General features: G+C 53.1%; 10 protein-coding genes across 10 annotated transcripts; 6 read left to right on the plus strand and 4 right to left on the minus strand.

Moving 5' to 3' along the window:
- Positions 1–1,520: 1,520 nt before the first annotated feature.
- Positions 1,521–2,312, minus strand: J4E84_002124 (uncharacterized protein; the record flags this gene model as incomplete). Its single annotated transcript, XM_049384752.1, has 1 exon — positions 1,521–2,312. The coding sequence occupies one exon, from the start codon at positions 2,310–2,312 to the stop codon at positions 1,521–1,523; it is 792 nt and encodes a 263-aa protein (XP_049248108.1).
- Positions 2,313–2,777: 465 nt separating this feature from the next.
- J4E84_002125 (uncharacterized protein) lies at positions 2,778–3,812 on the minus strand (the record flags this gene model as incomplete). The annotated part of the gene is made up of 2 exons (XM_049384753.1): positions 2,778–3,398; positions 3,450–3,812. The coding sequence occupies 2 exons, from the start codon at positions 3,810–3,812 to the stop codon at positions 2,778–2,780; spliced, it is 984 nt and encodes a 327-aa protein (XP_049248109.1).
- Positions 3,813–5,576: 1,764 nt separating this feature from the next.
- On the plus strand, positions 5,577–6,029 carry J4E84_002126 (uncharacterized protein; the record flags this gene model as incomplete). Its single annotated transcript, XM_049384754.1, has 1 exon — positions 5,577–6,029. The coding sequence occupies one exon, from the start codon at positions 5,577–5,579 to the stop codon at positions 6,027–6,029; it is 453 nt and encodes a 150-aa protein (XP_049248110.1).
- Positions 6,030–7,180: 1,151 nt separating this feature from the next.
- On the plus strand, positions 7,181–9,151 carry J4E84_002127 (uncharacterized protein; the record flags this gene model as incomplete). The annotated part of the gene is made up of 1 exon (XM_049384755.1): positions 7,181–9,151. The coding sequence occupies one exon, from the start codon at positions 7,181–7,183 to the stop codon at positions 9,149–9,151; it is 1,971 nt and encodes a 656-aa protein (XP_049248111.1).
- Positions 9,152–10,985: 1,834 nt separating this feature from the next.
- DTD1 (D-tyrosyl-tRNA(Tyr) deacylase) lies at positions 10,986–11,485 on the minus strand (the record flags this gene model as incomplete). Its single annotated transcript, XM_049384756.1, has 3 exons — positions 10,986–11,090; positions 11,193–11,386; positions 11,479–11,485. 3 exons carry the CDS (start codon positions 11,483–11,485, stop codon positions 10,986–10,988), a joined length of 306 nt encoding a protein of 101 aa, XP_049248112.1.
- Positions 11,486–11,530: 45 nt separating this feature from the next.
- Positions 11,531–11,785, minus strand: J4E84_002129 (uncharacterized protein; the record flags this gene model as incomplete). Its single annotated transcript, XM_049384757.1, has 2 exons — positions 11,531–11,724; positions 11,779–11,785. 2 exons carry the CDS (start codon positions 11,783–11,785, stop codon positions 11,531–11,533), a joined length of 201 nt encoding a protein of 66 aa, XP_049248113.1.
- Positions 11,786–12,190: 405 nt separating this feature from the next.
- Positions 12,191–14,241, plus strand: J4E84_002130 (uncharacterized protein; the record flags this gene model as incomplete). Its single annotated transcript, XM_049384758.1, has 3 exons — positions 12,191–12,445; positions 12,495–14,074; positions 14,181–14,241. 3 exons carry the CDS (start codon positions 12,191–12,193, stop codon positions 14,239–14,241), a joined length of 1,896 nt encoding a protein of 631 aa, XP_049248114.1.
- A 2,046-nt stretch (positions 14,242–16,287) lies between these two features.
- J4E84_002131 (uncharacterized protein) lies at positions 16,288–17,041 on the plus strand (the record flags this gene model as incomplete). The annotated part of the gene is made up of 3 exons (XM_049384759.1): positions 16,288–16,302; positions 16,436–16,560; positions 16,753–17,041. The coding sequence occupies 3 exons, from the start codon at positions 16,288–16,290 to the stop codon at positions 17,039–17,041; spliced, it is 429 nt and encodes a 142-aa protein (XP_049248115.1).
- A 2,864-nt stretch (positions 17,042–19,905) lies between these two features.
- Positions 19,906–21,410, plus strand: J4E84_002132 (uncharacterized protein; the record flags this gene model as incomplete). The annotated part of the gene is made up of 3 exons (XM_049384760.1): positions 19,906–20,096; positions 20,208–20,482; positions 20,533–21,410. 3 exons carry the CDS (start codon positions 19,906–19,908, stop codon positions 21,408–21,410), a joined length of 1,344 nt encoding a protein of 447 aa, XP_049248116.1.
- Positions 21,411–22,080: 670 nt separating this feature from the next.
- CPR6 (peptidyl-prolyl cis-trans isomerase cpr6) lies at positions 22,081–23,420 on the plus strand (the record flags this gene model as incomplete). The annotated part of the gene is made up of 4 exons (XM_049384761.1): positions 22,081–22,093; positions 22,164–22,231; positions 22,310–22,488; positions 22,553–23,420. The coding sequence occupies 4 exons, from the start codon at positions 22,081–22,083 to the stop codon at positions 23,418–23,420; spliced, it is 1,128 nt and encodes a 375-aa protein (XP_049248117.1).
- Positions 23,421–23,556: the final 136 nt, after the last annotated feature.

Genomic DNA, 23,556 nt, shown 5'->3' on the forward strand with positions numbered 1-23,556 from the left:
TCTTTTTAAATAGTAAAAATAGGTATAGAACCTTATACTAGAGTAAATAAAATATATTATAGAATATATAATTGTATAAGTAATAATAGCTGTAGGTAAGACACAAGAGGTAGATGTACGCAACATGCAGTTGCAGGTGCCTAAGAAGTTCGCCGGCTGGTTGGATCCGCAGAAGGCTATTAAGCTCATACAGGATAAGATGGAGGGCTTGGAGGACGTTACGGAGCAGATCAAGAACATGTCTTTTCTGAAGGCGTAGGCCTTGAGACTGTTGGTAGTTACCTCGGGGTCATAAGAACGGTCGAAAAGTACCCACGTAGTGTCATTTAGGCTCGCGTTACTGTATTAAACCTTGACTTTTAGAAGTGCTAGGCGCCTTGATCCGATGGTAAGATAGTGAAGCAGGAGCGATGTAGAAATATATCCCAACAGAGCCAATGAGGGAACCGCACACCACACTTTTAAGAAGGAGTACACGAGCCATGAAGCAGCAGCGCAGCAGCGCTTGCCCACGCTGTAGCTGCAATGTAGTAAATCTCGTTCCGAGTCCTGCTTCCTGTTCTTTAGCACCCACAAGAAGGGAACAGGTACGTGCACATTTCGTTTCCAAACTGTAGTTTGGCTTTAGCGTGCTAATAATAATGTATTTATGTAGCTATCAACACTAGAATCTCGCGAAAATGTTCGCCTGGCTCGACTGGAATCAAGTCGCCAACAAATTCCTCGGCGACTGCATCGCCGTCATGATTGGCCTGTTTCTGGCCTTTTTGCTGTGGCGCTTCGGCCCTGATTGGCTGTGGCTGCGTGTTCGTGCGGCGCTCGAGCGTCGCATGGTTGATGCGATGGTGAGGGAGGCGATGAGGGAGACGGAGAGGGAGATAGAGGAGATGCGGGAAGTTTTGGCGCGTCTTCACCGTGAATTGTGATTTTCTACACTTATGCATGACGCAACACACACACCAGACAATACATGATACCTGCCTGGTGGCAGAAGAAGCCTTGGCCAAAATTTGACAACTTTGAAAAATGCATGCGTACGTTCTCTTTAATCATAGAACACACGGCGCCTAGCCAGCATGTTTTCGACATCTTGCACGAAGCATGGGATGTCTGCCGAGAAAGATGCGGACTAGAATGCGAGTACAAGTTCCTCAGTAGTAGCAAGACGGTCTACTAGCCTAGAAGAAGTGGATATGATCACTTGGGACTGGTTTTGTTGCTGTACGCTAGGACGACAGAAGTTGCGCGCAACGCGCCGGTGGGGATAAGCTTCCGGTGTGGACTGCCACGTAGAAAGCAGATGGTTTGTAGTAAGTCCTTTGACTATGATCAACTTACTCCTAAGTAGCCTTCATAATACGCAGAGTATGTGCAATCAATGCCACTAAAGTTATACGCTCACCTCATGTAAGGAAAAGCCTGAACAGGTCCAGAGACTACATTGACATGACAACATCCAAAGTAGATGGCCTGAAGTCGATGTAAACCCCACGCTCGCCGCTGAGCCTTTGTCACTTCCATCAAGATCCCACGCCGTTACAGTCCCCCATCTCTTTATCCAACACCTCCAACCCCACATCCAAAGTACTAATACTCAACAACGTCGCCAACTCCAACACCTCCATAATCTCCTCTTTCGTACCCCCATAATTCAACACATTCCGCATATGCAGCTTCAACCCCGGTTTATACATATGCGTCGCCGCCGTATCAAACGCACAATATATCAGCTCCTTGACCTTGGGTTCAAGCACGCCCTTGCCCCCCTCGTTCGTCCACGGCACAGAACTAAACTCCGTATACGCGTCGAAGAAGTCGGGTGCGATGAGCAGCATCTCCTCCCATAATGCGTTCCAGTATCCGCGCTTTACCTCGAAATCTTGCTTTAGTGCGAGTTGCTGTGGACTCATGCTCGCCATGCCTTTTGGAATGGCCTCGCCGCGCTCTTCGAGGACTTCGAAGAGGATTGGGACGCCCACTGTGGAGGCGTGGATGCCGAGGGTGGATGTGAGACACAGTGTTTCGACGATTTCGGCACGGGAGGCGCCTGCGGAGAGGGCGGCGCGGGTGTAGCGGTGGATGTTGGGGACGTGGAGGTGGGTTGATGATGCGCTTACGGCGAGGGAGATTAGGGATTGGATTTTGGGTGATAGGTGGTTGCTTCGCTTTGGTATGGCTGTTAGGCGGAGGGATGCTGCGAACATCTCGGGTGAGTGCTTGAGCATCCGTGCCCAGGATTCGTCGTAGGCTGCGGAGCCGAGCTCGGTGTCGAAGCGCTCTCTTAGGCGCTGCTGGTCTGGTGTGAGAGACATTTTGTGTAATGGTAACAATGTTTCAATTCGATGTTTTGGACAGAAATGAAGACGTGAATAGCATGTGTGGAGGTTGGGTCACTGAGACCACTAAGACAATTGCTTTCAAATCATTGCGGAACATATGAGATCTCGGCATTGAGACAGAAGCGCGCGAAGTTACCAGTTGCTAGTCCCGCGGATGCAATCTGCGTGGTTTTGCCTGCCGCCCCTCAACCTGAGTAACCCCGGATGGTTGACGGTGATGGTGGTGAGCAAGCCAGCCCCACATTCCCCAATTCTGCGGTGTGGGGAAGCGCAGGGATCAGCACACCATCGGATGGCCGAACGAGAAGGATTACAGCTGTAGCGGGTAAGCTAGACTTCCCCATAGTGCGAGTTGACAATGCGGTATGTGCGAGAGGCGATCGGTATCCCGATGTACGGTTGAGAACAATTGCTAGGTGATTTCTTCAGTACTAACAACTAACCATCCACGCTTTGCTCCGCGCCGAAGAAGCGCGTCTTGTTCTTTGGATCGTTCTCCCATTCAACGTCATGTGCAAAGATGATCTCAACACCTTCTTTCTCCAGGCCTCTGATTCTGTCAATCGTCGCTTCAGCTTGCTTTCTGTCGGCATGTATGCAACAGACTTGACCATGGACGTCGTTCCACTCTCCGATCGTTTTCTCTCCGGTCAACAGTCGTCTGTCGTGACATGCATCTCCGCCCATGTAAATTTGGTGATCTGGAGATGTCCGAGCGAGAAGATTGATGTGTCCTGGTAGATGACCGGGTGCGTTGACGATGAGCAGTGAGCTGTCATTGAAAACATCCAAAGTCTGAGGGAGGTTTCCGTACGTTTGCCAGGAGCCACTAAAATTGATATCGCCCGTTCCCCTACATGAGTCGTGCTTCGTCAACACGTTTGCCCAAGGTTCCGATAGTTCAATGGTCCGCTCTTCTGGCAGAAGATCACTTTCGAAGAAAGAATGGCCACCGCGCAAAGACGACGATGTGCCATCCAGCAATGCAAGTGAACCATGGCCGACGACGAAGTTAGATGTGGGAAAGTCTCGAGGTTCGCCAATGTGATCCCAATGCACCTGCCGTAGCCACGTTACCTACCGTCCGCAAAGCAAGGTCGTGTGACTTACGTGCGAATAGATCACATAATCGATATCCTCGGGTACTAGCCCGCCTCCCGCAAGGCTCTTGGTGACGTCCGGATCGGTACTCATTGGCTGTCTCGTCTCGACATGCTTTTGTATTGGTGGCGCGTATCTCTTGATGTCTCTCCTCAGGCCCAGATCGAACACAAGCCGTGTCCGCTTCTTGGTGCTTTGGTTGTAGTGCTGTATCAGAAATGCTAACGAAGGTACGGTCCGGCGTGCATCTCGACTAACAGGGTGTACGAATTGGTACTCTGGGAGAGAAAAATGACCACACGATAACGCGTGCACAGTGACAACGGCCGCCGCTGCATGGTCGGACTGCTTTTGCGAGACAATAGCAGACATTTTTCAAGAATGATGGAGCTTTTCGTAGATGATGTCGTCTCAAGGTTGCAAGACTATGGCTGTTGAGAAGGACAGCCGCAGGTGCTCTCATGCACGAGCAGATGGAGATGGCACGTGAGATCATCGTTCAGCTTACCAAGGTACGTATGGGAGTATTAGGTGTTGGCGAAAGAGTGGGTAGGATTAGTGCGTCGTTATCCGTTGGAGAAATGTCTACCCCGCTTCACCAGCCGCGGCACGCTCACGACGCGTTCTGATGGTAGAGTGTTGACGTGTTTCTCAAAATCTCCAGGTCTCGTATACACACCAACTTCCCACTCGACGCTAACTCTCTGTCGTTCCTGAAAGTACTCTCGGCTTCAAGTCAATCCCCCACCCCTATCTGGCACACGCATTCGGCATGACGCATTCGCACGATTTTAGAAAGCTGGGCTTCATCGGCCTCGGGGCTATGGGAAAACCAATGCTTTCTCATCTTGCCAACAAATTGCCCGAGGAATCGCGCATTTGGGTTTATGACGTGGTCGAACAGATGGTAGACGATGCGTGTGCAGAGTTTCCCGGTCGAGTCTTAAAGGCAAAAAGCGCCAAAGACGTAGCGCAACAAGTCGTGAGTCCAGACACCACCGTGCGAAGATGGTAGCTAACGAGATGACAGGACACAGTTGTAAGCATGGTGCCTGAAGGTGCACATGTACGATCCGTATATCTCGATCCTCAAAACGGCGTATGCAGCACCGATATCTCGAACAAGCTGCTTATCGACTGTTCAACAATAGACACGGCAACCAGCCTCGCTGTGAAAGATCATATCGCCGCTGAGTTCCCCTCGGCGTCGTTCTATGACTCCCCGGTGAGTGGTGGCGTAGTGGGAGCCATCAAAGGCACGATCGCATTCTTTCTAGGCTGTGCAGAGTCGGACCCAAATATTGAGCGCCTCACATATCTGATGGGTTTGATGGGTGGGCAAGTGATACCTTGCGGAGGTCCATCCCTTGGACTTGCAGCGAAGCTATCGAATAACTACCTATCGGGTATCATCGCCATAGCTTGCTCTGAGGCTTTCGACATGGGAATGCGCAGCGGACTGGATCCCCGCACTCTGGCCAAAGTATACGCTGCGGGTACTGCCCAGAACACGATTTGCGACAAGTTTTGCCCTGTCCCACATGTATACCCCGAAGCCCCGTCTTCAGGAGGCTGGAAGCAGGGTTTCAAAGTGCAGCTCATGCGCAAAGACTTCGGTTTAGCCGTGGACATGGCGAAACGAGTAGGGTCGAGAAACGTGTTGGGTGACGTTGGACTACAGACATACGATGGCGCAGCCAACGATCCGCGTTGTAGGGATTTGGACTCGCGGGTGGTATATCGCTACCTCGGTGGCCAGGAAGACTGGCGATCTAAATCGAACGGCGCATGAGCACCTGGGCAGCAACGTGGGCCTGTGACACCCCATCGTTATCTGACCCGATGTCGCTGAACCTCAATTAGATGTGTGTAACTAGTCGCATTAGCGTTATGTTGAAGTTGGAGAAGATTGGGGATGTTTGGGGTAATGCCGAGGGCGGGCTATCTAGGAATGAAGCTACCATCGCGGGGCAAGCATGCCAATCTTGTCAGTTCGTCACAGTACTGGTACTACGAAACGCACGGTAGATAGACTATCACCTTCCTCACCCTAATAATTCGACTTGATTCAGACAGCCTCTTTCACGTCAAAGCCGCAATAGCTACCATCGCACCTCGAAGCAACCGACCGCCAGCATGTCGACCGATCCGAAGCTCGACGAGCTACACAAGCAGCTCTTCGATGAAGGGCTGAAGATGAGACGGAGTGTGGTGGGAGATGAATACGTCAATCGCGCCCTGGAAAATGGGTCCACTGAGTTCTCACGAGCCGGACAAGAGCTCGTCACCGAGATGTGCTGGGGATACGCTTGGACACGTCCAGGTCTCGACAAGAAGCAGAGAAGTCTGATCAACATCGGCATGCTCATGGCACTCAATCGCGCTCCCGAGCTTGCTGTGCATGTGCGTGGGGCAAGGAATAATGGTCTTTCCGAGCTTGAGATCCGTGAAGCCATTATTCACGCCACAACATACTGCGGTGTGCCGGCTGGGGTCGACGCGATGAAGACAGCTGAGAAGGTCCTGGATGACATGGCAGAGAAAGGCGAGATGCCGCGAGAACTGGGCGAAAGGAGCAAGAAGGCGTGAAGGCTGTTGGCTTGTGACAGTGGATAGAAGACGCGTCGCGTCGCGTTGGACTGTGGCTGGGGCAAGTGGCACCCGGGATCATCCGGCCCGGGCAGGGACGAGTTGTTCGACAGTGATCGTAGCAATACCACCATTCTCCATACCTTGCTTCTGCGCGGAAGTGTCAAAACAACATCTTACGCCTCATGCATTCTATCAATATGCGTGCATCCTGGACTGTGGGTACATGTCACATGTGTGATTGGTGGCTTTCCCACCTCTTCCCAGCACCCCGCATGTGAACGGTCGCGTCCCCGCGCTTCATTCCTTTCCCCACAATCTCACGACCCGACTTCGTGAAACACGACTTGCAGTCTCCAAACTTCGTCTAAGTGCTCAGGCTGCTCCAAAACTCGGCTATCGCCTGCTAAGCCGGTCGCAATTGGGCCCTGTGTGAGCGAAAGCGTCGCGATTGGTTTGATGGAAGCCGGTACCAGTGAAGAGCAGGTCCCGCAAGCTCAACCGGGGAAGAAGGAAAAGCGATTCCAATGTCCACACTGCCAACGGGCCTTTGCTAGGCTGGAGCATCTCCAGCGTCATGAGCGCATTCGTAAGTCGTGCGACTCGCGTCGTAAGCCAATTCTAATATGCGTCAAGATAGCGGTGTGAAGCCCTTCAGCTGCGCAGCATGCAACTATTCATTCACGCGCAGGTATGATACGTCCAGCGTCGTTTACGGCAGCAGCTAAAAGCTCGATTCAAGTGACCTGCTCGTTCGCCATGAGCGACTCACTCATCGCAAAGAGCAGAGTACACAGCCAAATCACCAGCATACTCCCGCTGGAGATACATATGGCTCGGTCGAGACTCGGCCGCACAAGCGCATGCGATCAAGTTTCGATGCTGGGCGTCCAGTGCCCGAAATACCCAGTATGATGTCCTCGCCTGCTGTTTTGGACATGCAATCGTCGCTACAACAACCCACAATGTCACACGCCTCCATGACCTTCGGGCATAACAGCCCCTACTCTTTGACAGCCTTGTCCATGGCTGCGGAGTATCAAGCTCTTCAAGGTAATATGGCAAACAGCTCCGCTCATGATGCGATGCCAACCCCAATGCCTTCGCATGCTGGCACGATAGCCGCGAGTGTTGAAGGCCCACACTCAACCATGCTCACGGAGCCGTCTGCTCATAGCTATGAGTCGACCTTTGGAGAGTCACTGGACAGTCTCACTTCATTCCTTGACAGTGAACCACTAAACTCGTACCACTTTGCGTCCCTAATCAACACCGAACAGCCCATGCCGTTCTTCTCTCCAGACTCATTTGGCTACGGTCAACAAATGGTGACCGAGCCAGAGGGAACAACAGCACCTACACATGGGTGGAGACCAACACAATTAGACGAGCCGCCGTCGCTTTCACGCTTCGGCTCTCGTTTTCCTTCCTTGCAGCCAGACGATCAATCCGCTCGGAAACGATCGTTTGCAGATATCTCACACGAGGATCGGCAGGAGATTCTCGAGATGCTCCAACCCTTCTCCATGGTCATACCCAGCGACTTCGTTCTACCAACTCGATTAGCACTGTGCAGATATATTGCTGCGTACATCAACGGATTTCACGAGCACATGCCGTTCCTTCACATACCCACGATGTCCGTGGAGACATGTTCGATAGAGCTGCTCTTAGCATTGGCGGCTATCGGTGCGCAATACACTTTCGAGGGCGAAAAGGGTGTCGAGCTGTTCAACGTAAGCAAAGCAATTGCGACGCACCGTATCAGGAAACGGGACACGCGCCTGGTGCAGCTCCAGCATCATTCTGAGTCGGATCAATCGTCGCCCCACAATCATCCGAGCGGCCCTCGTAGCCCTCAACGTAAGGGTTCCGTCTCGGGACCGCTGGGCCTACCTTCCCAGGCTGATGTTCCCGTACTTGGCGAAGATCTCATGCAGACCGCTCAGGCACTACTCTTGCTCATGGCACTGTGTACTTGGGCCAAACACAAAGAGATCCTCAGAGAGGCGTTAGCAATCCAAAGCATCTTAGCTACCCTCATTCGGGATGACGGACTCGAGACCGAACCTCTCCATGAGACCATCTCATGGTCGGACTGGATTCGGCGCGAAACGATCAAAAGGACCAAGTTCATCGTCTATGGCTTCTCCAACCTCCATTGCATTGTCTACAACATTCCTCCGTTCATGCTAACGAGCGAGGTCAAGTTGCCCTTGCCATGCAGTGCCGCAGAATTCAAGGCACCTACGGAGGCTTTATGGAGGGAAGCGAGGAAGAAAAGTGCGCCTGAAGTCCTGTTCCAGGATGCATTGAAACGTCTATTTACAAAGCAAGGCCGCGACGTTACCGAGGTCAATTCGTCGTCTGGAAACTACGCGTTGATACACGCCCTGATACAGCATGTTTTCTTCCTCAGACAAGTGGCACGATGTCGTTTTGAAGGACCCGGTGATCTGAGCGCAGAAGACGTCGCGTCGCTCGAGAACGCTCTGCGAAACTGGCAGACCGGATGGCGCCAAAATCCCGAATCATCACTCGACCCGATGTCGCAAAACGGTCCTGTCGCTTTCAACTCGACTGCGTTACTTCGATTGGCATACATACGACTATACGTAGATACCGCAGGTCGAGCTTTAGAGACGCGCGACCCTGTGCTGATTGCCAATGCCTTCCGCGCCGGACCTACAATCAGACGCTCGCCAAAGATTACAAGAGCTGTGCTTCACTCGGCTCACGCCCTCTCTATACCCATTAAGATCGGCTATCGTCTCGTGGCAAAGACACAATCGTTCATCTGGAGCATTCAACACTCCCTGTGCACGCTTGAGTGCGCCTACCTCATGAGCAAGTGGCTCGAAGCACTGTCGGTACCAGAAGCAGACCCACCCGTCACAGAAGACGAGCACAGAATCATCGCGATTGTGAAAAGCATGTTGGATGAGACCGAGTTTGCCGTACCCGCCGACATTACGCCCGACTCGCCCAATTTTACACGACATCTCAGCGCGGGGGTGCTCAGGGTCTGGGCGATGATCTTCAAAGGATCTCAAACTTGGGCTATCGTGGATGTTATCGGGAGCTCTCTCAATCTGTATGCGGATATGCTGGAGTCTGGATGAGTGGATTTATGAAGATGGTTCGTTTTCTTCGAGATCACGCAACGACTTCTGTGGACTTCAGCCGAGACATTCGGCTTGCCCGATGCAAACCAGGGTTGAGCATCGAATGAAGTCGAGCCTCGCATCAACAACCCTAATTGGGTAATAACCCAGCTGCATGGTCTGCGCGGAGAATGTGACATTAGACGATCGAAGCATATAAGAGAGTGTCCCTCCCGAGCAGCGCCCACTGATGGCTAATGGGCTCCCAACATGAGATGACAGTCGAGCGATGCGGCCGCCGTTCAAAACCCGCTTTGATTTCCAGGAATACTCCTTGGACACGTCACAAACCAGCGAGATTCACTCCGATACAATTACGCCGATACTCTAGCGTTCCGTGCGGTTATGGGATGTGCTCGCCCAAAACTCCAATAGCCTCCACCCGTGCAGTCGATAGAAAAGAGACTTATCGAATCAAGAATTGTCAAGCGGCAAGCTGAATCGCAGCTAACTCGCGAGAAGCGGCGTGGAGGAAACGACGACGGCCGCATGGGCTTGAAAGAGTGGTGAAAGAGGTCGGGAGTGCAACTATCAAAAGCAAGAAATAAGACAGAAAACGGGACGTGATGGAAACAACGAAGCTTGATCTATCCTGAAGCACCATGGGCGTGTTAGGAGTTCAAGGTATTACCAAGCAGAAGCAGGAATAGAACTTCGAGTCTGTTCACCGGAAGCACGGGGGTCCATCAGCCCACTGTCATGAATGCACATCGAGGAAGCCTACTTTCGGGAACTGCACTGCCACTTCCGCAATGGAGCTTGTGGTGCGAAGCAAGACGTGGAGTTGACGAGGCGCCCGACAACTTTCGGAGAGGTTGTCGCTGCAATCTAGTCCACACGTCCGTTTGAGGTGTGTGTTGCGTAGGATACAGTCACACGTCAGTGTCACTGTCAGCAAAAACCCCAGCGAGTTCGATATGGATGCGTTTCAGGTGTTTCCGGACATTACACACGCTTTGGTGGTGTCGAGATAGCTGCCCAACCACCAATCGACATGCAGGCGTCACCTGAAGGCTTTACAACGGTAGCTTGGCGGTAAGATAGAGGCGCCTATCTTCGAGCAACGTATTCACGCGAGATAGCATTTGTCGATGAGACATAATCATGGTTCGTCGTGCTTGGCCAAGGGCAGAGCTGTAGCTTAAAAGCCCATCGACGAATTTAGACGGTGCTGACGAGAAAAAGCCGTGTGCTCTCCTATAGGTCTGTCACTGGCACAGAGTTCTTCAATCTATCGGCGAGTTAACAGCTTTCGCATACCCTACCTCAAACAGCGTGGGTGCTCAATCCAACTGCATGCCGCGCCGTCATTCGCGAGAGCAGTTAATTACCGTGCTGCCGGGCGTAATGTGCAAGGTTCAGTCCAACTGCATATCGGTTAAGACAGTGGCGCATCGGCACGGGGTCAAGCCCTATCCTCGGGTTGGAGTTGCAACCCATGCGCACGTTCGGTATGTCTGACATAAGCAGCATCTGTACATGCAGTGGAAATGGGCATGATGTGAGGCGGCATGTATGGATGAATATTGTTGTCCAGCAGTAGATGTCTCCTCGTGGTGAGGTAACAATATCCCGGGTCTGTGTTGATCACGACGCGTCGTCGTGGTGTAATGTACCAAGTCGCATTTTCGGTACAAGCAATTCGATGATCGTAAACACAGCGGCTAATTGTATTTGCATCTACTCAAGTCGCTCTACCGGTATGTTGGATTCTTGCGTGATTTTGGTCATGTTGTTGACCACTACGAATTGAACGAGAGTTAGTACAAGGCCTGCATGCGTACTATACGTGCTACTTGCGGTCATCAACGTCGACTGTCTGCCGATTGCTTCCGTTTGGAGCACCCGAGGTTGAAGCGTCCGTCTTCCGTGGGTTGGTGTCGATTTGAATAGTGACCTAGCAATGTCCATTAGCATTAGCAGGCAAAGCGGCACACACTCAGGAAATGTAATGCTTAAGTTGTACCTCGCCATCTAGGCAGGTATAGTCCAAACCTACCGGCCCATCGTTGACCAGAGCAACATCCATCATAGCAGCAAAAAGTCCGTCTTTGACCTTGTCGGACTCATAGAGGGATCCGACCTTCTTGAAGAAGGCGTGGTATAGTGTCTTGGCTTGGTCGCCGTTTGCGGATTGGTGGAAATCCGGCTTGTTTCCCTTCTTCATAGAGGCCAGTAGCGTGAATTGGGAGACTGTCGACAATTAACACACCGATTCCGCAGCAAAAGCACTGTTATAGAGTTTCACACATACCACACAAAACCTCGCCATGGATATCGGTCACGTTGCATTTCCACTTGACATGTCAGTCTCAGCCGAGAGAAAAAGCATCGGCTTCATACGCGGCCCGGCGGGTTCTTGGAATCGTCGTCCCAGAGCTTGGCCTTGAGTATCTTGCTGGCCATGGCCTCAACATCCTTCTCCGTGTCGTCTTTGGAGACGGCCGCAAGGACCAGCAAGCCCTTGCCAATCGAGGAGATCAACTGGCCATCGACCGTGACTGATGCCGACTTGACCCTCTGCAGCACCGCTAGACACGCTTAGTATAGTCGTGGTTACGTGTGCATGGAGGCGGGGTCCGTACTCCTCATGATGGCGGGGTAGCAGCAGTACCTAGATAGTGAGAGAGATTGCGATAGCCTCACGGTGATGTGTGCAGCAGCGCAACGACGTCACGCATGGGAATTGCGACATGCGACAAGTATGAGACGGGGCTGGAAGAGGGTGGAACGCGTAGATGAAACCAGACGCGTGGGGCCAATCGTGGTGGCTAGTGGCCGCACTCTTGGCGAGGACGCTAGGCCAGCCCTGTGGCATCGCGTTACCTATGCGATACGTCCGCCTCCGCATTCAGCCCACGACAAACATCCACGCCATTCTTCGTCGACCGCCCTCACTCGCGCGATTCGACTGTCCCACGGCCGCTGCCACCCCCGGCGCCGCAATCATTGCCGTAACCACCGCGAAAGTCCTCACGACGAGGCTCGACCCTCGCCATGGCCGCCCGCAAGCTCCAGCAGGAGATCGACAAATGCTTCAAGAAAGTCGCCGAAGGCGTCGCGACGTTCGAGAACATATATGAGAAGATCATGCAGACGGGCAACCCCTCGCAGAAGGAGAAGCTCGAGGACCAGCTGAAGAAGGAGATCAAGAAGCTGCAGCGCTCGCGGGACCAGATCAAGACGTGGGCCGCCATGTCCGAGATCAAGGACAAGAAGCCGTTGCTCGACCACCGGAAGCTCATCGAGACAGTAGGCTGACCGCCGCCTCCCGGCATGATGGGACGCTGACATGTGACAGCAAATGGAGCGCTTCAAGGCCGTCGAAAAGGAGATGAAGACGAAGGCATACTCCAAGGAAGGCCTGCAATTAGCGTCCAAAATCGACCCCAAGGACAAGGAGAAGATGGAAATGGTCGAGTTCCTGCAGCAGATGAACGAGGAGCTGGAGCGCCAAATAGAAACCATCGAGACCGAGATCGAGACATTACATGCCAACGTCAAGAAGACGAAGAAGGGCGACAATTCCAAGGCAGAGCGCGTGGCAGAGCTGGAAGAGTCGGTCGAGCGGAATAAATGGCATCAGGGCAAGCTGGACCTGCTGCATCGAGCGCTGGAGAATGGCAATGTCGAGACAGAACAGGTCAAGGAGATTGAGGACAGCATCAAGTACTACGTCGAGAGCAATCAGGACCCCGAGTTCATGGACGACGACACAATATACGACGACTTCAACCTGCAAGAGGAGGAGGCCATCTTTGGCCTGGGCGAGAACCTGGACCATGTGTCTTCACACGAGTCGCAGTCGATAGCAGACGACACACCCGAGTCAGACGTGCGACCGCCAGCACCCAAGCCGAAAGCGACAGAGGCAGTACAACAACAGGCACGACGGCCCTCGACACAGATGAAGTCGCCATTACCAGCACTAGCAACATTGCACACGCCGTTACCTGGCGTCTCAAATACCACGGCCAACGCGATGAAGCCCGCGCCGATACCGACAAGGACGCCGGGCGAGCCCTTGAAGTACGCCTCGGCCGCCGCTGCTGCAGCCGCGAGCGATAAGAATGGAGTGGGCATTGCTCCTCTGCCACCACCACCGGGAGGGGCCGCAGCACAGTCAGGCCTTGTTCCTGGCGGCGCACGGGCAAGCGCAGCAAACTCCCCGGCAATAACACATTCCCAACTGGCCTCGCGCGCGCAGCCAGCCGAATCCGCACAAGCATCGCCAGCTCCCGCGGCAAGTATACCCGTGACGCCTGCTGCGGAGAAGGAGACCCTTTCGCGCGCCGTTTCGTCGGAAGACGCGTCGAAGTCCAGCAGAAGGACACCAGCTCCCGAGCCTGTAGAGGAGGAGGAGTCATCGGCTGCCACCCCGCCGCTAACGAACGGAGATTCGCATGCAGAAGAGGAGGAAGAGGAATCAGTCTATCATCTGCCGTCGAGCTTACAGGACCTCCTGGACACATTTGAGGCGACCAAGAACGACATATCCGCCTCTGCCTCGAAACCTCCGAATGAGCACATGCTAGCAGCATCCATGGCCACCGCGCCGGACTCTGCGGATACTGAGGCGCCGCGCCACTACCGACCCCAGAATCCCTATCCGTTTACGCCCGCGCACTACCCGCAAGAGCCGTTACCCATCTTCGATGATCCTCGCTTGTACTCCCGCATCGAGACCGACGCTCTCTTCTACGCCTTCTACTACCGCCAAGGCACGTACCAGCAATACCTGGCTGCGAAGGCACTCAAGTCGCAGAGCTGGAGATTTCACAAGCAATATCAAACATGGTTCCAACGCCACGAAGAACCAAAAGCAATCACTGAAGACTACGAGCAGGGGACGTACCGCTTCTTTGACTATGAGAGCACATGGTAAGCACCTAATCCTGTCCACCAGCCTTACGCGGGGCTGCCGTATTACAAACTCGCGCCACGCCGTGCTATTTCTGCACGTCATACAGTGCTAACCTTATTGCAGGATGAACCGTAGGAAAGCTGACTTCCGATTTGCCTACAAGTTCTTGGAAGATGAGCTATGAGCAGTCGGCTGCTTTCTTCTTACCGACCCGCATGCTCGGCTTGGGGTAATTGAGTTCTGTATTAAGATTAAGTATTAGGTAGTCCTGGAATGGGTCCCGTCGAGGGCAAACAACTTTTGCTCTTCGGATCTTGAATTGCTTCCATCAGGGTATCTTCGGTGCGTATTAATGTCCGCCCGCAGGCACCCGACCGACCACGCGAGGTGTAAGTCACGGTGAGACAATTATGCATGGATCAAATAGCACTTATTGAGGCTCACCTGCCAAGTGCAGGCCCTCCGCCCGCGACAATTTGGCCGTCCAAGGATGTTGTAGCGGTCTGAGCGCCGGGCGTAATCTGACATGATGTGGCTAACGGCTGCGGAATGTGCTCAATTGGTCCAGACGACGTTACACTGGGTTCCGCCCCCAATCGGTGGAGCCTACAGGGCTGCAGGAGGAGGCTGGTCGCATGTCACTGGCCGCCTAAGCGAAGAATCCTTCCGCGACGTTCAAGCTTCAGTTACGCCCCGTTACGCCCGGCAGCACTAACTCGTGCATGACTTTGAGTTGAGCGGTTACTGCATCAATCATTTTACGGCATTCGTGCGCCGGTCCAAGTCCATCGGGTTGCGGGTTAATTGACCCACTTACAGCAGCAGCAGAGACAGACGAAGACAGGACGCGAGATGGGCGTTTGATGACGGCTAACCTACTTGGAGACGGGCGGTCAAGCAATGTTTGATCTCAATGCGTTTCGAAGGCATGTTGTCATCACAAGTGCTCTGATAATTTCAAGCGATGAAGTGGTCGGGCGCGTTACCGAGAGCCAGCTGGAAGAGCCTGGAGCATCGCGAAACGACCATGTCAAACATGATAGACCTCAGGCCGATCGCTAGGCTCCAGGCCACGTTCTGCAGCGTAGCAGGGGTTCGTTCCTACACCGCGGAACGAAAGTACGCGAACAAGAGCCACGCATGCACATCCAGTCACACGGGGCCCATCGACCTACCCGCATGTGTGTTAATCGGTGAACCATGCCTATCATATATCCCGGTACACCAAGATCAGAACACCAACGTGTACGCATTGGACTATTCTAGCTATTTGCCTTGCCAAGCCATGACAACGACAAATGAAAGAGATGGTACAGTTCAATTAAAGTTGGATCGGGGCCTAGGGGTACTCGCCCTGCATCGCCATAAGACGACACAGATCTACCAGTGTCCTCGTTGTGCTTCCTACCTCTACACCTAGACCACTATTTCACCGCCTCAATTCTCCCACAGCATACGACAACATTAGGCCTTTTGATTCACCCGCGCCGCGACCAGACCCTACAATACCATTTTCCGGTGACAACTAGTGTCCGTGCCGTCGTCAGCCCTATACCGATTAGTTGTGTGGGGTACCACCAAGCTGGTACTGGCTTCGCCTCGCCATCCTACGCATCCACCTCAGCAATCTTGGACTTCTATATTCACACATTTGGCCTCTGGCGTAGCGGTCCTTGTACAAGGAGATCGCAACGCTTACCAAAGACGCGATCTTCAAGCCCTGTCGAGCGAATCCACAACCTGATCCGACTTCTCGCCTTACGACACTTCTAACTTTGTTTCGTCATCGCCATGTTGGCACACTACGGCCCTCAGGGAGATGGCTTTGGGCGCCCGGACGGTTCATTCCCTCCGAAATACCTGTGAGTCGATGCGGTTCTTGAGGGTCTATAGCATAAGCTCTGGGGTGGCAGTGAAAGGTCTTTGCCGATATGAGGGAACGAGTTATCATGCTCGCTTCATATAAGACTCGAAAGCATTCCAGGATAGCAAAAGCAACAGCATCATCAACGACAACTTCTAACACCGGTTTCATAGATCTCTCGAGCAAGTTCAACTGCGTCCTCGAAGACATACTTCCGTCTCTAGCACAAGAAAGGCATCCAGACCAAACAAGCTACGCATAATCACTTCGCCCGTGGCGCCCGTCTATCGCCCTTCAAGCACTACGAGCCGTACGAAGAAGACGAAGACGATACGCCCGAAGCAGGAACAGCCGCCTTCGCCCGCCATGTCCGGATACAGCGTAAGTCACATTCAATCTGTTGATCGTCACTTGCTTTGACTAATAACACCAGTATTCCTCTTCTGACCAAGGGAACTACAACTATCAAACGTCTTACCCAGCTTCATCAGTACCTCAATACACACAATCCCAGATCAACACATACTACGCACAGTATCAATGTTACCCACCTCAACCGTACCAGATTATCCCAGACTACTACGTGCAACCTGTAAATGTTGCGCCGACTGCTGGCTACCAACAGCCAGTAGCCAGTGGGTATGACGTTGGAGGTTGGCAAAGTCACGGCGGTGATCTAGGGATGAGTTCTTCGCAAGCTCCGACTAGGTGAGCATCACTATATCATAAATTGATACCGTTATACTAACACCAAGGCAGGAGCAGTAGCCGTACAAAGTAATTACCCCATCTCCCTTTCCCATCTCATCCACTAACCAATCCCCCTCACAGAACATGGACCTGCGACATCGCCTCCTGCACCTCCTCAGCAAACTTCACCCGCCTCGCAGACCTGCAACGCCACCAATCCACCGTCCACGGCGTCGGCACACCAGAGTACCCCTGTAACGTACCTCGCTGCAACCGCGTAGGCGACAAAGGCTTCACACGACGCGACCATCTAGTCGAGCACCTCCGCAACTTCCACCACATGGACATTCCCAAGCGGAGACCAGGGGAGCGAAGCGCCTTCCCCTTTGGATGGCCCGAAGGAGGTGGCGCGGGAGGATCTCACCAGTGAGTCTACTTCACGTATGGGAGGGAAGCGGGGGAGGATGGGAAAGAGGAGGCGCTGATTGGGGTGTAGGGTTGACGAGGGTGCAAGGTCAGGGGCGGGGGGCCAAGAACGGGGCGAGGGGAGAATTGGTCAGCGTGTACGAAGTGGTGGGCGTGGGATTGTACGAGCATCCACTACTTCGACGACGTCAATGGTGTCGACAGGAAGTCGTAGTACTACTGTCACACGTGGTAGGGTCGCCAAACGCCCGTCGAGAAGAGGTGATAGAGCGGGTGGTAGGAGCAGGGGTGCGAGTTCTAGTGCGGGCATCAGTCGTTTGAGCACTCAAACTGCATCGGCTTCTTCTTCTTCTGCAGCAACGTTATCTTGGTTGGACGCCCCGCAAGAGCAAGGCTTGCATTCTTCATTACATCAACATCCGCCTCCACCACCACTACAACAGTCACAACAACCACAACAACAACAGCAACAAATACAACGACATCTCCTCGACTTCACGAATGCGGAACTTGCCGAGCAGGACATCTTGCTTGGTGGGACCGGAGACTTGTTTGGAGCACCGGCCCCTGACCCGGAGACATTTCACAGGCGGTGAGGCTTAAACGACGACATGGCATGGGTTTCGGTTAGAGTATACGGTGTGTGCATTGATCTCTCGTTTATTTGCGTTTTGGTTATAGCATTGTTTGCACAGTTGTCTAGAGTCTTGTTTTTCTGCATAGCATCGCATGGTCAGGGCATATACATGATTCGGGCTCGGAGCCTAGAATGGCTAGCCCTGAGGGCGCTTTGGGAGTTTCTTGATTTTTATTTTATTTTAGATTTGTCTACCTTGCTCGCTCGCTTTTACAAGTAACAGTAGTAGCAGAATATCAGATTTTTCTTGTTGGTTGATACGATGTTGTTGATCAATCGGGCCGGATGGCGAGAAAAGTGTAAGCTTGCACATACTATACGAGCAGACCAATCTCGATTGCGCAGAGAGCTATTTTGACGATCGTGCTGTTTAGGCAGGTACGCTTCTGCCTTTCTCTACGCGCATTGGATGCCTAAAGACGTTAGTCAGCGGAGGTTGCCTTTGGACATCGTGACATCGTGTCTTCGAGATGCTGCAACAACGTTGTACGGTGCCTAGGCAGGATTGACATCCTTGATGCTTGCCCGTGATCCTGCTCGCGTATTGCGGAGGATCCAGATGCGGGTTGCCTACGGACTCGCCATAAGTTGCCGTATGTCGACTAGACAGGTGTGTTGGTGACTGCGCCGCATAAGCCTCGCTTGCCCTGTCCAAGCTCCCCATAGCGGTCGCATTGTCTTGTGCGTATGTGTGTGCGTGTGCGCTTTACCAAGCTGACGTCGATGCAAAGGGGAAGGAACAGGGTATTTGAAATCCAACAATGAGGATGCATGAATGATGTGCATTCAACCCGGAGGAAGGGGTTGCGTGCGTGGCGGCTTGGTACTGTGCCGCATGAGCCTTGCAGGCTTCATCATTTCCCACGTTGCGGCGTCTGCCTTGGTTGCCGTCTACCGTAACGTCGGTGACGGGTTTATTCGGTTCACAGTACTGCAATGAGATGCCGGGTCGCAAGAAGCACTGCTTTGATGGTGAAAGTCCTGGGGGTTAAGAACATGGGTGCCGTGGTGCCGAGACCAACATTGCCGCTGTCATAGATAAGCCGATGCCAGGTGAAGCGAGACGCTCACTCACCCAAAGCACACAAGTTCGCAGACGTATGCACAGGAGACGGAGCTTGTGATAAGGTTCTGTGCCGCATCCATGACCAACCCTAACACCTATGTCCGCGGCGCATCGGTTGCCAGATGGAGATTGAACCCGAGGCTGAGGTCGAGGTCCAGCAACACGTCTCAGCCCGAGCCGCGGGGAGCGATCCGCTGGCACAGTTCTGACTCCACGTGGTTGTGCCGCTTGTAACACACGGCGGGCGTGGGGCATTTGGCCCCATGATCCTGCTGTCTATTCATATCCATCGAGAGATCCTGCGGTGCACCAAACGGTCGTGGGTTGCGCGAACGCTGTCTGCGCCGCAGCTATTTCGAACGCTGGGCGGGTCGATGGTTGAGCCGCCCATCGCAACACTTGAGCCTCAATCATGTCTTAGAAGGCCTCATCGGCCATCGGAGGAATGTGACGCCAAGGTAGGGCTGGGGGATGGTCGCACGGTAGATGAGATGCTGTGCTGTGTGCATCGCCCTCGCGACCGGTCCGTCGATGACTGTGCGCGGCTTCCTTCCGAGTGTATAATTAGTCGTTTAGGCCTTCGAGGTGAAGACCAAGTCTCCGCCTTGCGAGCTAGGTGCTTTGGTACCTCGAAAGCCATGGAGAGCGTATAGGAGCCAATCAGCGATGCGGCCATTTAGCTTACACAAGATCGTCGCGAAGCGCTGGGTGTTTGCTGGATAATGGTGATTGCTAATTCACTACATACTTCGATATTGCCGCAAGGTAGGAAGGAGATTAGTAACCTAGGTACATCGTTTGGAAGAAGACAGAACTGTAATGACGTAGGTCTTGCTTAGCGCACTTTGGGCAGCCATGGAATCGGGAGAGGTCGTATGGATGGATGAACATCTGACACTTGCAAGTTGCCTCCTGCACCACCAAACGTCCTCGTACCTTTGCAACCTATACCTTGGTTGACTTTTGCTCTGACTCATACTCATGTCTTTCACACCGCACTTATATTTCTACACAATCGAGTTCACAGAGTCTTTACCGTTTCAATAACTGCGCCTTCACCTTGTTTTCCCCGCAGTCCAACCTTGGTTCCGCCACACCGAGCAAACTTCAGCCTCTGCAGGCATATATTATAGTTTCACCAGAACTCTATCAGCCATAGCCCAACATGCGCGACCTCCGAAAACAGGCTCTCGAGAGCCATAAGACAATGTCGCGCAAGGCCCGCTCGCGCGTCGTATCTACAACAGCCTCCAAGACGACGTCGGCAGCGGGCTCGCCAGCACAGTCGCGTGCCGCCAGTCGCAGTCGCCAGGACTCCTCAGACGAAGACGGCTTCAGCGACGGAACTGCTTGGAGGTGAGTTTCAGTTTGCACATAACTTTTTTGGTTTTCCCCACATCGCGACTGCACCGGTGACATCATCGCGTCTAGCCATCCTCGCGCGATCATCTACTGACATCCTCACAGCACAGCATCCATCGACGATGTACTCAACGGCGAAGATATCAACATACCCGAAGACGCGTGGAAGGCCGAGCTCAACACGCGCATCGAGCAAATTACCAACCTCAAGCGCAGCAGCACCGAGGGGCGCACCGAAAGCCTGAATGCCTACGCACACGTACTCATGGCCCGCTATGCGCGGGATGAGGTTGAGGGACATGTGAACGAGCTTGTCTCGTCAATGATTAAGAGCATTAGACAGGAGACGACGGAGGCTGAGGTTGTCAAAGCGCTAAAAGGTATGTACACGCGCAAACACTGTAGATAGGCCTTTACTAACGCTTGCCAGCCCTCGCAGTCACCGCCGTAACTCTCGATTCCGATAGCATATACGACGACGTTTCCGATCAACTTAAGCGATCGATACAATCCTCCTCCTCAGTCGCAATCAAAGTGAACGCGATCCACACACTCGGCACGACTGCCTTCTTTGCTGGGGCCGGCGACGATGAGATCCTGGATATTATGAACCTCTTCATTGAGATCATAGAGTCAGACGGCGCATCTATCGACGCCCAGGACGAGGGCAATGTCGTGATCGCTGCTTTGGAAGAGTGGGGTCTCCTCGCAACCGAGATTGATGATCTGGAAGAGGAAACGGAAGCTGCAATGGAGGCCTTTGTCGAGCAGCTTGAGAGTGCCGACTCTGGTGTTCAAATTGCAGCAGGCGAGAATATCGCACTCCTGTACGAAAAGTCCCTCACTCCACAAGAAGAGGACGAACAGGTGCAAGAAGAGGCAGACTCTGATGACCCAGAGCACGTCCGCGACGGCGAGCGATTAGTCAAGCGCTACACAGTCTGGCGACGACAAGATCAGCTCATGCACACGCTCGACGAACTCGCCAACGTTTCGACACGCCGCATATCCAAGAAGGACCGCAAAGCACTACACTCGTCCTTCGCAGACATCCGCAATTCGGTCGAGAAGCCATCGCGCGGCCCCGCCTACTCCACCGCTCTACATGAAGAGACCGGCAAGGCCTACGGAGCGGGCAGGATGAAGGTTAAGATCAACAAGAATGTCGAGGTCAGAATCGACAAGTGGTGGAAGTTGCAGAGGCTGAACGCGCTGCGACGGACACTGCAGGGTGGTTTCACCTACCACTACGAACACAATGAGCTAGTATCGACAGCTCTCCCTTTCTCCATGTCGGCAAGACGATAATGTTGTGCGCATAGAGAACATGTTTTGGCGTTGGCATCAGCTCGAAAAGTGCTTCTATTATTATACGCGTGGATACCTGGTTGTAAATGGCGTTTTTGAGCTTACTATTATTTTCGAAATGGAAGAGATCGGTGAGCAAAGAGGAGTAGATTAGCGTCTGAGAGTCTAATAACATCAAGATGCATATGCCATGACGATATTGCTGACCGTTCGGGTGATGTTTGCGAGTTTAGCGCTGAGGCTTGCCATGTAGCTTTCGGAGTGTAGCTAAGACGAAGCCCGGTCACTGCCCCGCGTTGCCCCTCATCGCGAGCATCATGTCAATGTTTACAAGACACAACAAGCTCAAGAAAGCTCCTTTACCAGTAATTATGCTGTCAAGACGAACCATGTTGTTGCATAAATATAGTACAGTCTTCTTAAAGAATCTAGTCAACCTGGTTGCGCCTGCCAATGTCGTACGGAGGTGTAAAGGCGGGCTTGGCGCGGCATGAAGCTGTAGGCTGTAGCTTCCGTAGAAAGTTCTGGACAGCTATCACCGTGCTTTTCTTCAGCCTCGCACATAAACTCCGACTCCTGCAACTCTTTCGATATCCTCAGTGCTTGAACATTGATATCCTTCGCTCATACGACGACATACCCACCCAACAATCATAGCGATTCCGCGATCATGGCTGACACGAGTAAGTAACTTCAAAACAAGCCTATCTATAGGTTTTGAGAGCCCAAGAGAGTCTTGCTAACAAGCTTCAGAGCGCCCTCGCGTCTTCTTTGACATCGCCATCGGCGGCGTGAAAGCCGGCCGTGTTGCTTTCGAGCTCGTACGTTCACCAACCTCCCATGCTCTGCACGCGCATACATTCCAATCCGCTCAAACACAAAATCTAACAGCTATTCAGTACAGCGACATCGTTCCCAAGACCGCCGAGAACTTCCGCGCACTATGTACCGGCGAGAAAGGCGAAGGCGCATCCGGCAAGCCGCTGCACTACAAGAACTCGGGCTTCCACCGCGTCATCAAGGGCTTCATGATCCAAGGCGGCGACTTCACACAGGGCAACGGTACAGGGGGTGAGAGGTAAGCTGTGGCCGTACAAAATGCACGTGAGACATACGCTGACTTGGTATCTTCACCTGTGTAGTATATACGGGGAGAAATTTGAAGACGAGAACTTCGAGAAGGTGCACGACAAGCCGTTCTTGCTTAGTATGGCGAACGCCGGCCCAGGGACGAACGGATCCCAGTTCTTCGTAACCACGGTCCCCACACCGCACCTCGACAAGAAGCACGTCGTCTTCGGCGAAGTCATCAACGGCAAGAGCATCGTGCGCCAGATCGAGAACCTCAAGACGCAGAGTGGAGATAAGCCATTCCACGACGCGACCATCATCGACTGCGGCGAGCTCACCGGCGAAGACTACGACAAAGCGACAGAAAAGATCTCGGACGCAACCGGCGACCCCTACGAAGACTTCCCCGAAGACCAAAAGGCCAGCAGCGACGATGAGTGGAAAGGCGAGGAGATACTCGAGATCGCTACCAAGCTAAAAGACATGGGCAACGACGCGTTCAAGAAAGGCGACCTCAAACTAGGCATTACCAAATACTCAAAAGGTATCCGCTACCTCCACGAGTACCCCGCCCCTCTTGACGACGACCCCGCAGACCTCTGGCCCAAACTTCAGGCCCTGAAGATCTCCCTCTACTCGAACAGCGCGCTGTTGCAGAACAAGACTGGTGCGTATGGTGACGCGGCAGAGAGCGCGACCAAGGCGCTGGACATTGAGGGTATCACAGATAAGGACAAGGCAAAGGCGCTCTTCAGGCGGGCGCAGGCCAAGGCAGGAAAGAAGAACGAGGACGAAGCGTTGGCAGATCTGAATGCGGCGCTCAAGCTTGCGCCGGGCGATGCGGCGATTGTCAAGGAGTTGGATGTTGTCAAGAAGAGGGTGCAGGCGCGGAAGGAGAAGGAGAAGAAGGTTTATCAGAATGCCTTCAACTTTGATTAGCCGTCAGGTCATGATGCTTGTGAGAGGTGTGGGGGTTGCAAGCAATGTAGGGAACAGTAGGGAATAGGGACAGATACCAGTGTAGTCATTAGTATAATGGACAGCATTCTATACCAAGACCAATTTCCACCAACAC

This window comes from Alternaria hordeiaustralica, assembly GCF_023758085.1.
Source record: "Alternaria hordeiaustralica strain BMP 2776 chromosome Unknown scaffold_2, whole genome shotgun sequence".
In the NCBI taxonomy this organism is placed as follows: Eukaryota; Fungi; Ascomycota; class Dothideomycetes; order Pleosporales; family Pleosporaceae; genus Alternaria; species Alternaria hordeiaustralica.